The sequence below is a fragment of the Acinonyx jubatus genome, chromosome A1 (genome assembly GCF_027475565.1).
Source record: "Acinonyx jubatus isolate Ajub_Pintada_27869175 chromosome A1, VMU_Ajub_asm_v1.0, whole genome shotgun sequence".
Classification (NCBI taxonomy): domain Eukaryota; kingdom Metazoa; phylum Chordata; class Mammalia; order Carnivora; family Felidae; genus Acinonyx; species Acinonyx jubatus.
In genome coordinates, this window is record NC_069380.1 from 120,981,237 (window position 1) to 120,995,569 (window position 14,333).

General features: G+C 40.5%; 1 protein-coding gene across 3 annotated transcripts in view; it reads right to left on the reverse strand.

The window, feature by feature from the left end:
• Positions 1-14,333, reverse strand: part of PPP2R2B (protein phosphatase 2 regulatory subunit Bbeta) — a 507,195-nt gene that overhangs the window by 442,669 nt on the left and 50,193 nt on the right. Inside the window, exons 1-2 of one of the 3 annotated variants that reach the window (XM_027042186.2) lie at positions 14,089-14,294; positions 13,891-13,968 (exon numbers count right to left, since the gene is read on the reverse strand). In XM_027042186.2, coding sequence (XP_026897987.1) covers positions 13,891-13,968; positions 14,089-14,098 — 88 coding nt within the window. In that variant the 5' untranslated portion in view covers positions 14,099-14,294. Of the gene's footprint in view, positions 1-13,890; positions 13,969-14,088; positions 14,295-14,333 lie in introns of those variants that run through there. The other 2 variants (XM_027042168.2, XM_027042182.1) reach the window with 2 other exon arrangements.

Genomic DNA, 14,333 nt, shown 5'->3' on the forward strand with positions numbered 1-14,333 from the left:
GCAGTCATCCTAACCACAGCAAACTAGTAGAAGGTTTAAGCCACTAACAAGTTGTTTGTTGAGTGCATGTCAAAACGGGTTCATGACATGGGATGTCACCCAGCTCAGTGGTTTCAAATACCTCCTACGCACTGACACCTGCCTAATTCCAATTTCTGCCTCCATCTCGCATTCTCGCTCTGAAGAGCCACACTCATATATACAACCTCCTTCTTGGCATCTATACCTGAGCGTCTTATAAACATTTCACATTTAATATGTGTAAAACAAGAGGCACCTGGGTGGTTCAGTCGGTTAAGCATCTGCCTCTTGCTTTCGGCTCAGGTCATGATCTCTTGGTGTGTGAGATCGAGCCCCACTGTGGGCTTTGAGTTGACAGCACAGAGCCTGCTTGGGCTTCTCTCTCTCCTCTTTCTCTCTCTCTCTCTGCCCTTCCCCTGCTCATGCCCCTTCCCTCTGTCTCTCAAAATAAAATAAACTTTAAAAAAGTATGTGCAAAATGAAGCTCATAATTTTTCTCCCTGATGGAGTTCGGACACGCCACTGCAAGACACGCTGCTTTCATATATTGACTATTTTGAGCTAAAGGCACTTAGAGAATAGCAAATGTAGAGAGCAGCTTTCACAGAATTCCCCTAATTTGCCTAAAGACAGAGCCTCTAAAAGGAACTCAACTGTCACAGATTTTCTCCCCAGGAGTTTTGTGAACCTGGGAAGATTGACTCATCACAAGAAAGATGAGGAGACAGCACCCCCAGATGAACTTGGTCACAGACTATCACACCTCCCATTAGTTGTTCTAAGAGTCCATTCATCCTTCCTAAAAGTCATGTTGTATCTAAGAGGCCTCCCTCCCTCCTTCCTTTCCCCTATGAAGATGATATATAAACTCTCAAATCTCAATGCTTTTTTGAGTATTCACTTTTTTTGCCTGTGATGCCTCTGTGGATGTAATATTAAAAATTAATAAATTTGTATACCCTTTCTCCTGCTAATCCGCCCATTGTCAGTTTATTGTACAGACTCAGTTATTGAACTTCAGAGGGTGTAGAGAGAATATCTGTACTTCTCCACACCTCAGACATGTTTCCTTTACAGGGTTCCCAGGCTCAGCATCTGGTGCCCACAAAGCACCCAATCACTCAAGGCCCAAACCTGGGAGGCATCTTACTCCCAGGGAGGATTCCTTACGCTATCCCTCCCCTAAAATCCAGTCCATGACCTCCAAAATATGCTTGGAATCTCTTCTCATCATCTGTACCTTCTCTTCTATAATGAAGCCACATTATCTCTTATCAGAATTCCAATAAGAATTTATTAAAATGGTATAAATATAATAAACTTTAAACTCCTGCAAGGGCAAGGAACCTCAATCTTCTCAAAATAAAATCCAGACTCTGTGAGGTGACTTAAAAGGTCCTGCCTAAACTGGCTGTGTCCTACCTCTCTTCTACGTAGCACAAGAGGACACCTTTCTCTCACCCAGCTACTGCCACACTGAGCTCTCTGTTGTGTTTCAAAAACATCACCTTGTAGATGGCACTGGGTGCATGTAAGTCCTTGTTTTATTACTTCCTACAATGAGCAAGGCATGGTTCTTTGAACACTGGCATATTCCCTTCCTTCAGGCCTTGGCTCATGTGCCCCCTTCTCAGAGATGCCTCTTCTGGTACCCCACACTGAAATGACTTCCTCCAAGAACTCTCTCATGTCACCCTGTTTACATCTTTCTTAGTGTTCATCAAAACCTCAGATGATCTTGGAGCACCTGGGTATCTCAGTCGGTTGAGCATCCAACTCTTGCTTTCAGCTTGGGTCATGATCTCATGGTTCATAGGTTCGAGCCCTGCATCAGAGTCTGTGCTGACAGCATGGAGCCTGCTTGGGATTCTGTATCTCCCTCTCCCTCTCTGCCCCTCCCTTGCTCACTTTTTCTCTCACTCTCTCTCAAAAATAAATAAATAAACATAAAAAAACCCCTCAGATTATCTTCTAGTTTTACCCTTTTACTATTGGCCAAGTCTCTCATTATAAAATCTTTTTTTTTTAACTTGTATATCATATGTCTTATTTGCCTGGCACATAAAAACAGTATGGTAAATACCTACTGAATATTTAAATGAATGAATTTGAGTGAGATTCCCATTTTACCAGTAAGTCAGTTTCATCGCCATTGTCAAAATGAGCTGACAAGACATGACTTAGGTCTGTGTGGCACAGCAATAACCTTTTAGGCCCCAGCAATATCAATTAGGCCTCACATGGCACAGGGCGTAGAATATCATTCACTGTCTTTCAAGCACCTAACAACTGGGGCCCCAATTACCCTTCTAGTTTAGTCTTTCACCTTGATTCTGCAGGTACTCTATGTGCCAGCAAAATGGAGTCCTTCCTCTGAGGATACAAACTTCAGGACCTTGCACATGCCGTTCTCACCATTTCAACTTCCTTTCTCTTCATGTCTCATAATTTCTGCTTCCTGAAATCCTCTGAGCACTTGAGTAGTAAAGGAAGTGTCAATTATATAAATGTATCAAATCAAAAGTTTATACACCTTAAACTTACAAATACCAAAGGTCAATTATATCTCAGTTTTAAAAAGAAGAAAAAGAAGTATCGATTAAATTTATACTGTAAATCCACTTTTCGAAAAAAGGATAAAAACAAATAAGGAAGATGGCCGCGTAAGAGGACACTGGGCTCACCTCCTCCTGCTGATCACTTAGATTCCACCCACATCTGCCTAAATAACCCAGAAAAATGCCAGAAGACTAGCAGAATGGACTCTCTGGAGCCAAGCATAGACAAGAGGCCCACGGAAGAGGGTAGGAAGGGCAGAGAAGTGGTGCGCACTAAACAGACTGGCGGGAGGGAGCCAGAGCGGTGGAGGGGTAGCCTGCTGGGCAAGGCAGAGCCCCCAAAGTCTGGCTTGAAAAGCAGAGGGGCCAGACTGCCTGAGTTCTGACAGCCAGCGGACTTAACATCTGGAATGTTAAAAGTCAACAGCTCTGCTCTTGGAGAGCGGGGAAGGCAAGAGGACACAGGGAGGGAGAGCTGTTGAGCCCCAGAAGACAGCTCAACTGGCCGGCCAGGGGAACAAAGGCGCTGGGAAGCACCGTCTCCCTCTCCCACACCCCAGTCAAAATTCCAAAGGGAATCAGTTCCCATCACCGAATATGTTTGCAACCGCACAAACACCCAACGCTGTGCTTCTGTGGATCCATCCCTCCGATGGTCTGCCTCCCTCCCAGTGCTGCAGGGCCCCTCCCACAGGGGACCACCCACTGCAAAGCAAGATAAGCCTTCGCCTCCCACCCCTGTGCACCTTGTAGATCCAGATCCACCCTGCCTAATGTGCCATATCCCATCAAAGCAGCACCACAAGCCTGGCAGTGTGCAAGTAGCCCAGACAGGGGCCACACCACTCCACAGTGAGTCCTGCCCTGGGAGAGGGGAAGATAAGGTACACACCAGTCTGACTGTGGCCCCAGTGGTGGGCTGGGCTCAGACATCAGGTGTGACTGCAGCCCCACCCACCAACACAAGTTACTATGGGGAAGCACAGGGGAAGTGCCCTGCAGTTTGGAGCTACCGTAAGGACGACCCAAAATGACAAAATGGAAGAATTCTCCTCAAAAGAAACTCCAGGAAGTAGCGACAGCTAATGAATTGGTCGAAAATGATTTAAGTAATATAACAGAACAAGAATCTAGAATAATAGTCATAAAATTAATTGCTGGACTTGAAAAAAGCATACAGCACATCAGAGAATCTATTGCTACAGAGATAAAGGGACTAAGCAATAGTCATGAGGAATTTAAAAATGCTATAAATAAGGTGCAAAATAAAATGGAGGTGGCCATAGCATGGGTTGAAGAGGCAGAGGAGAAAATAGGTGAATTAGAAGATAAAATTATGGAAAAAGAAGAAGGTGAGAAAAAGAGAGATAAAAAAATCCAGGAGTATGAGGGGAGAATTAGAGAACTAAGTGATGCAATCAAATGGAACAATATCCGTATCATAGGAATTTCAGAAAAAGAAGAGAGAGAGTAAGGTGCTGAAGGTGTACTTGAACAAATCATAGCTGAGAACTTCCCTGATCTGGGGAAGGAAACAGGCATTGAAACCCAAGAGGCACAGAGAACTCCCTTCAGAAGTAACTTGAATCGATCTTCTGCATGACATTATCATAGTGAAACTGGCAAAATACAAGGATAAAGAGAAAATTCTGAAAGCAGCGAGGGATAAACAGGCTCTAACTTACAAAGGTAGACCTATAAGAGTAGTGGCAGACCTATCTATTGAAACTTGGCAGGCCAGAAAGGAATGACAGGAAATCTTCAATGTGATGAACAGAAAAAATATACAACCAAGAATCCTTTACCCAGCAAGTCTGTCATTCAGAATAGAAGGAGAGATAAAGGTCTTCCCAAACAAAAAAAACTAAAGGAATTCATCATCACTAAACCAGCTCTACAAGAGATTCTAAGGGGGATTCTGTGAGTGAAATGTTGCAAGGACCACAAAGTACCAGAGACATCACTACAAGCATGAAACCTACAGACATCACATGACTCTAAACCTGTATCTTTCAATAATAACACTGAATGTAAATGGACTAAATGCTCCAACCAAAAGACATAGGGTATCAGAATGGATAAAAAAAACAAGACCCATCTATTTGCTGTCTACAAGAGACTCATTTTAGACCTGAGGACACCTTCAGATTGAAAGTGAGGGGATGGAGAACTATCTATCATGCTACTAGAAGTCAAAAGAAAGCTGGAGTAGCCATACTTATATCAGAAAAACTAGACTTTAAATTAAAGGCTGTAACAAGAGATGAAGAAGGGCATTATATAATAATTACAGGGTCTATCCATCAGGAAGAGCTAACAATTACAAATGTCTATGTGCCAAATACGGGAGCCCCCAAATATATAAAACAATCACAAACATAAGCAATCTTATTGATAAGAATGTGGTAATTGCAGGGGACTTTAATACCCCACTTACAACAATGGACAGATCATCTAGACACAGATCAATAAAGAAACAAGGGCCCTGAATGATACATTGGATCAGATGGACTTGACGGATATATTTAGAACTCTGCATCCCAAAGCAACAGAACATAATTTCTTCTCGAGTGCACATGGAACCTTCTCCAAGATAGATCACATGCTGGGTCACAAAACAGTCCTCAATAAGTATAAAAGAGTTGAGATCATACCATGCACACTTTCAGACCACAATGCTATGAAGCTTGAAATCAACCACAGGAAATAGTCTGGAAAACCTCCAAAAGGATGGAGGTTAGAGAACACCCTACTAAAGAATGAATGGGTCAACCAGGCAATTAGAGAAGAAATTTAAAAATATATGGAAACAAATGAAAATGAAAATACAACAATCCAATTGCTTTGGGATGCAGTGAAAGCAGGCCTGAGAGGAAAATACATTGCAATCCAGGCCTATCTCAAGAAACAAGAAAAATCCCAAACACAAAATCTAACAGCACACCTACAGGAAATAGAAGCAGCATAGCAAAGACACCCCAAACCAGCAGAAGAAGAGAAATAATAAATATCAGAGCAGAAATAAACAATACAGAATCTAAAAATCTGTAGAGCAGATCAATGAAACCAAGAGTTGGTTTTTTGAAAAAATAAACAAAATTGATAAACCTCTAGCCAGGCTTCTCAAAATGAAAAGGGAGATGACCCAAATAGATAAAATCATGAATAAAATGGAATTATTACAACCAATCCCTCAGAAATACAAGCAATTATCAAGGAATACTGTGAAAAATTATATGCCAACAAACTGGACAACCTGGATGAAATGGACAAATTCCTAAGCACCCACACAATTCCAAATCTCAAACAGGAAGAAATAGAAAATTTGAACAGGTCCATAACCAGCAAAGAAATTGAATTGGTTATCAAAAATCTCCCAACAAATAAGAGTCCAGGACCAGATGGCTTCCCTGGGGAATTCTACCAGACATGTAAAGCAGAGATAATACCTATCCTTCTCAAACTGCTCCAAAAAATAGAAAGTGAAGGAAAACTTCCAGACTCATTCTATGAAGCCAACATTATGTTAATTCCCAAACCAGACAGAGACCCAGCAAAAAAAGAGAACCATAAAGAGTGCCAATATCCCTGATGAATATGGATGCAAAAATTCTCAACAAGATATTAGCAAATCAAATTCAACAGCATAAAAAAAGAATTATTCACCATGATCAAGTGGGATTCATTCCTGGGATGCAGGGCTGGTTCAATATTTGCAAATCAATCAGTGTGATACATCACATTAATAAATGAAAAGATAAGAACCATACAATCCTGTCAATCGATGCAGAAAAAGCATTTGGCAAAATTCAGCATCCTTTCTTAATAAAAACCCTCGAGAAAGTCAGGATAGAAGGAACATACTTAAACATCATAAAAGCCATTTATGAAAAGCCCACAGCTAATATCATGCTCAATGGGGAAAAACTGAGAACTTTCCCCCTGAGATCAGGAACACGACAAGGATGTCCACTCTCATTGCTGTTGCTTAACATAGTGTTGGAAGCTCTAGCATCAGCAATAAGACAACAAAAGGAAATCAAAGACATCAAAATTGGCAAAGATGAAGTCAAGCTTTCACTTTTTGCAGATGACATGATATTATACATGGAAAACCCGATAGACTCCACCAAAAGTCTGCTAGAACTGATACATGAATTCAGCAAAGTCGCAGGATACAAAATCAATGTACAGAAATCAGTTGCATTCTTATACACTAATAATGAAGCAACAGAAAGACAAATAAAGAAACTGATCCCATTCACAATTGCACCAAGAAGCATAAAATACCTAGGAATAAACCTAACCAAAGATGTAAAAGATCCGTATGCTGAAAACTATAGAAAGCTTATGAAGGAAATTGAAGAAGATATAAAGAAATGGAAAAACATTCTGTGCTCTTGGATTGGAAGAATAAATATTGTTAAAATGTCAATACCACCCAAAGCAATCTACACATTCAATGCAATCTCAATCAAAATTGCACCAGCATTCTTCTCGAAGCAAGAACAAACAACTGTAAAATTTGTATGAAACCACAAAAGATCCCCAATAGCCAAAGTAATACTGAAGAAGACCAAAGTGGGGGCATCACAATCCCAGACTTCACCCTCTACTACAAAGCTGTCATCATCAAGACAGCATGGTATTGGCTCAAAAACAGACACATAGACCAATGGAATAGAATAGAGACTCCAGAATTGGACCCACAAAAGTATGGCCAACTCAACTTTGACAAAGCAGGAAAGAATATCCAATGGAATAAAGACAGTCTCTTTAACAAATGGTGCTGGGAGAACTGGACAGCAACATGCAGAAGAATGAAACTAGACCACTGTCTTACAACGTTCACAAAAATAAACTCAAAATGGATGAAGGACCTGAATGCGAGACAGGAAACCATCAAAACTCTAGAGGAGAAAGCAGGCAAAAACCTCTCTGACCTCAGCTGCAGCAAATTCTTACTTGACACATCTCCAAAGACAAGGGAATTAAAAGCAAAAATGAACTATTGGAAACTCATCAAGATAAAAAGCTTCTGCACTGCAATGGAAACAATCAACAGAACTAAAAGGCAACTGACGGAATGGGAAAAGATAATTGCAAATGACATATCGGACAAAAGGCTAGTATCCAAAATCTATAAAGAACTCACCAAACTCCACACCCGAAAAACAAATAATCCAGTGAAGAAATGGGCAAAAGACATGAATAGATACTTCTCTAAAGAAGACATCCAGATGGCCAACAGACACATGAAAAGATGCCCAACGTCACTCCTCATCAGGGAAATACAAATCAAAACCACACTCAGATACCACCTCACACCAGTCAGAGTGGCTAAAATGAACAAATCAGGAGACTATACATGCTGGCGAGGATGTGGAGAAACGGGAACCCTCCTGCACTGTTGGTGGGAATGCAAAGTGGTGCATCTGCTCTGGAAAACAGTGTGGAGGTTCCTCAAAAGATTAAAAGTAGATCTACCCTATGACCCAGCAATAGCACGGCTAGGAATTTACCCAAGGGATACAGGAGTGCTGATGCATAGGGGCACTTGCACTCCAATGTTTATAGCAGCACTTTCAACAATAGCTATATTACGGAAAGAGCCTAAATGTCCATCCACTGACGAATGGATAAAGAAGATGTGGTTTATATATACAATGGAATACTACTTGGCAATGAGAAAGAATGAAATATGGCCTTTTGTAGCAACATGGATGGAACTAGAGAGTGTTATGCTAAGTGAAATAAGTCATACAGAGAAAGATACCGTATGTTTTCACTCTTCTGTGGATCCTGAGAAACTTAACAGAAGACCATGGAAGAGGGAAAGGGGAAAAAAAAGTTAGAGAGGGATGGAGGCAAACCATAGGAGACTCTTAAAAACTGAGAATAAACTGAGGGTTGATGGGGGGTGGGAGGGAGGGGAAAGTGGATGATGGGCATTGAGGAGGGCATCTGTTGGGATGAGCACTGGGTATTGTATGGAAACCAATTTGGCAATAAATTTCATATTAAATAAATAAATAAATAAATAAATCTACTTTTCAAATGCTTTAAATTGGAAAGTTGGGGAAATGGGCACTGTTGTATATTGTTAGTAGATATGTAAGTCATTAGTTTCATTAAAGGGACAGTGATACTTTACATTTTTAAAAGATGTTTATTTATCTATTTATTTTGAGAGAGAGAGAGAGAGAGAGAGAGAGAGAGAAGAGACAGAGAATCCCAAGCAGGCTCTATGCTGACAGTGCAGAGCCCAATGCGGGACTCGATCTCATGAACTATGAGATCATGACCTGAAACCAAAATCAAGAGTCAGACACTTAACCCACTGAGCCACCCAGATGACTGTGATACTTTACATTTAAAAAAAATCTTAGAATATACCTACATAGACCTTAACCAAAGAATTCTATTTTGAGAATGTATCCCAATGATATAATCACAATAACTAATCTTAATTATCAAACATTTTCTATGTGCTGTGCTGTTTAATATATCTAATTATATTCTAACAGCAGTTCTTCAGGTAGATTTTATATACTAGGAAATGGAATAATAAAAAATTTGAGGCAACTTGCTCTTTGCCAACAAGAAATGAGGCCAGGGGCGTCTGGGTGGCCCAGTCAGTTGAGTGTCCGACTTCAGCTCAGGTCAGGATCTCACAGTTCGTGAGTTTGAGCCCCACATCGGGCTCTGTGCTGATGGCCCAGAGCCTGGAACCTGCTTCAGATCCTGTGTCTCCCTCTCTCTCTCTGCCGCTCCTCTGCTATGCTCTGTCTCTCTCTCAAAAATAAAATAAACATTAAAAAAATTTAACAAAAAAAAGAAATGAGGCCAAATTTTGAAACAGGTATTTTATTATAAAACATACTCTCTTAATCAGTCTACCACATAGCTTTTCCTGCATAAATGCAGAGTAGCTATTAGGCCTGTTCATAGTTGTGTTGTTGTAAACCTTGAAAATTGAGGTAAATAAATTAGGGCATATCTACTGTTCATAATATGAAAGATGATCATTATATATTGTTAAGTGAAAATATCTATTAATAAAATAGTATTTCCATTATGAGCATTTTGGTTAAAAAAATGTTGATTTTGTTCATTTAAACTCACCAGTCCATTTTACGGTTTCTGGCACACAGTACTTGTTTGTTGACTGAATTAATTCATGAATATACACAGTCAAGAGGTTAGAAAAACATACCACAAACTTTAGCAGTATCGATCTGTGGATTGTGACATTATGAATGAAGTTTATTTTCTGATTTTTTTAAGTTCTATTTAAAATTCTCTAGACTGAGAACATACATTTTAGTAATCAGAAATGTAACAGAATAACTGTTGTATTTTTAAAAAATTGTTTAGGTTCTGTCTTAAATGACTTCTTCCCATTAAGTCTTTATAACCCAGATACAGGAGATTGCTACCTCTTTTGTACTCAAAACACTTTAGACTTGAGTCACAGCACTTTGCCTCTAGCCCCCTTTTCCTTGGATTCTTTTTACTGATGTAATGCCTTATTCTTATGTACCAGTTCCTGTCTCCCTTTAAATGGTATGTTCCTTGAGAACTTATTTTATTTATCTTTATAACCCTTTCACTTTATAGGGCAGTGCTTTGGATCCAATAAGCACTTACTCTATGTTTCTTATTGGACACACAGTATTACTTATCTACTGTCCTATTGAAAATTTTGGAATGTGAAAAATCCTAGCTTATTAGCTGATACTCAAGATACACATTTAATTGCATTAGCAATAACAATGCCATGCTGAGCCATAATGGAACATAAAGTAAAGGAAAAATAAATCCATAACACTGATCCTGTCTTTATGAAATATTCTGATATTTTGTTCACCATGAATTCTTTGTATTAATTTTAGCTTTCAAAAAATATTGCATTGAAATATTTATCTTTATTTTTGCCAATTCACCTAGCCTCAGCCCTGCTTTTATAATACCATATGAGCAGATAATGCAATCCAAGCATCTTAGAACAATCTAGACACTGTATTATATATATATTTATATTTACATTATATACATAAAATTATATGAACAATATATATATCATATATATGATATATACATAGATACATAACTCTATTCACTTAGCACTCACTGTCATCCTAACGGATATCTGTATTATTATCTCCATTTGACATACAAAGAAACTTAAGCACAGAGACATTAAGTGACTTTGTCAAGGTCACCAGCTACAAAGTGGAAGAAATGGAATGGAAACACCATTAGCAGAAATAAGCAAAGTAGCAAAGTAGAAGGGAAAGTTGAAAGGTGAATCATTTTTAACGACTTTGATCAGTATAGAAAACCAACCTGGGTAGAGCAGGCCAGTTGTGAACAAAAGGGCCTGGTTTTTAAGAACTTTGATTTTTATCAAATGAGAGCCATTCATTAGTTTACTCAACAAATACTCAACTGTCATTGAGGCACCATTAGTGTAAGTTAAATGACATCAAAGATATGCTGGCCAGGGAACCTAGATGCCAGTGGCAGTATGTTAGTGTCCAATCTGACTCTCCTATTAAACAACATGTATTGCTTTATTCACTACTGTGAAGTGGTGTTTCCAGACAAAAGATGGTAGTGAGTGTCATTCTGAGTCTGTGACTCAGGGAACAGTTAATTTAAGGGAGCTGCTTATTTATTATGGGCAGCATCCATGGTAGTGCATCTGCAGTTCACCTGCATCCCCGATGATCATCTCAGTGCATGCATGAAAGATACAGATTCCTGGGCCTCATTCCAAACTACTAAGTAAGAATCTCTGACTTCAAAGCAATGTTTAAAGAGCTCCAGCTTTGCAGTCCTCCAGGCTGGCTCCAAGCCTAATTCACCCATTCATTCAGTCTGGTGCCTTTAGCAAAGAACCTCGTCTTTGGTGTGTTTGTTTAGCTTCAGCATCCTCATTATAGGTAAAGTGGGAATAAAAATACCTACCTCTCATTAGGTTTTCATGGGGATTGAACTAAACTGAAGGTCTAACTATAATGATACTTACAACAGTTTACAAATATTGAGTACTTTCAAAGTGTCAGGCACTGTGGTAGATGCTGTGCTGACATTATTTTATTAACTTCTCTTAAGCACTTAGCAGAGCACTGGCCACCTAGTGAGTAATGGATTGGTAAGAGCTATAGCTTGAGTACCATCCAGATCATTGTAATTGGGGGGGAGGGGGAGGTAGCGGGGGGGAGCCAGTCACAAACACAATATTTAAGCCGAGTCTGAGCATAATGGATAACTGGAAGAAGTCAGCCAGACTGGTGGTCCCCAAAGCCCAGCCCACTGCATTAGAATCATCTGGGTGAGCTCATTAAAACACACTGTATCTTCCTGGTCCTCAAACCTCTACCTCAGTAACTCTAGGTGGACCTGGAAGTCTCTTTTGTTTAAAAGGCACAAATGGGGGCGCCTGGGTGGCGCAGTCGGTTAAGCGTCGGACTTCAGCCAGGTCACGATCTCGCGGTCCGTGAGTTCGAGCCCCGCGTCAGGCTCTGGGCTGATGGCTCAGAGCCTGGAGCCTGTTTCCGATTCTGTGTCTCCCTCTCTCTCTGCCCCTCCCCCGCTCATGCTCTGTCTCTCTCTGTCCCAAAAATAAATAAACGTTGAAAAAAATTTAAAAAAAAAAAGGTTTAAAAGGCACAAATGATTTTGAATTATGGCCAAGATTTAAATCAAATGATTACCTTGAGCTTCAGTTTTCTTAAGATTCATGAGGTTAGGGAGTAAGTCATTTCTCCCCCTGCCCCCTTCCCTTTTTCATCTCCAGTGCCTAGGACAACGCTGCCACATAGAAGATGCTCAAAAGTATTTGGGGTTAGATGAGCATAAAATGGGCCTAAATAAAGCCTGCTTTGTCTGTTTCCCACAGGCTTTATGAGAAGTGTTTGTAAAGCCCCAGTTTATAGTGCTTCTAAAAGATGGAAGATGACATACAATAGTGTAATTTTATAGATTTAGCTATTAACTTATTTTACTGTGTCTTCTCTCACCCTTTAAACGTAAGTCATTTGGTTTGCAGGTATCCACCATTATACTGGGTTTCTAAAAATAAATTATAGCAAAATTGCAGATAAAATACTTCCCCAAAATTCCTCAAAATAATTTTTACTCAAATTATTTTTTACTCAGAATTAAAATGCTGTAGAATGACCTAAAATTCCACATGCATCTATGCCTGTTAGGTTCCATATTAAAGTTCAACCCTGTCAACTATTCACTTCCTCATTCATTGATATTAGCTTTAGACCTGTCTTATACCACACCTGGTTATCTGTACATATTGCCAATGCAATGCAATCTGTTTCAGGCACCCTTATTGCATTCCTCTACAACAGCTAAAACTTGACTTAAAACACCGACCAGTCCCATTCTGGTTCCTTCTAATTGCCTATCACTCAGCTATTTTCTTTCTTTTTTTTTTAATTTTTTAAGTTTATTTATTTATTTTGAGAGAGACAGAGATAGCATGACTGGGAGAGGGGCAGCGAGAGAGGGACAGAGAGAATTCCAAGCCACCTCCACACTGCCAGCAGAGAACCCAACGCAAGGATCCAACCGACGAAACCATGAGATCATGACCTGAGCAAAAACCAAGGGTTGGACGCTTAACCGACTGAGCCACCCAGGCGCCCCATCGTTCAGCTATTTTCAAATGTAGACATCTTTTGTGAGAGTCACGGGGGCCTCCAACCTTAGGCTTAAGAGGGAAGAAGGTGAAGAGGATGAAAAATAAGTTCCTCAGGAGGAGGGAAATGAAGGCGTTATCCCAAATAAAGTGTCTGGAATAGGAAAATCTACTGAGTCAGAAAAGGAAGTTATGTACTAATACTGGGACTCAGCTGAATCACAGTTTATATGACTAGACTTGAATTCCTCACTCCCCCTGCATGCTTCATGCATAAAGAGTCAAGGGCTCTTCAACAGAGAAGGGAAGGAAGAAATTAGCATCTGACCATCCAGCCACGTTTGCAGTCACACTTCTCCAGACCTGACCGACCATCCCGAAACACCACTTGCCCAGGTCTATCCTCTCTCTGTGCAAACCTATTTCACTGAAAGTTCATTTCAGTGCTGCCTCATTGGTGGGAATAAAATAAGCTTCAAAAGAATAAAAGGATAGAAAGGAATCATTAAATCTATTTCGAGCTCAGAATGCTATTCTGGGACATGTGGGGCCTTCCATTCGTGGACACAAAGGTGAATGTTTTCAAATCTGGAACCAGCACAAACCCCCAAGGAAGCAAAGGCAAAGAGGAGAGGAAGCTTCTCCTACCTTCCGTGGCTCCGATCTCGATTGTGCCTTTCACTTGGCTGAAGCACCATAGTGTGTCCTGGGCAAGCGCCCCAATTCCTGAAAACAATACAAGGAGACACTTCAGGTTAGGTAAGAGCTCCCTGTTGTCCTCAAGAGGCCAACCAGAAAGGAAACGCGTCGTGTAAGCTATGCATTTCTAAAAGTAGACTTGCACACCAGGTATCATGGCGTCGGAGAGGAGACCCTAAGGAGTGCTTGGGAGGATGGCCGGTCGGTAAGGAGCACGTCCTGCGGTGGTGAATCAGGGCTCTGTCTCCTCCATCTGACCACGCCGGGACTGCTCGGAGCTGGAGCAATTAGAGTTCGTCCCTTCTGGCCCCTGGCAGCGTCCTGGAGCCGGCCTGCAGTCACACCCTGTGTGACTGCCCCTTTTCATGGGAATACTAATGCTTTCGATTGTT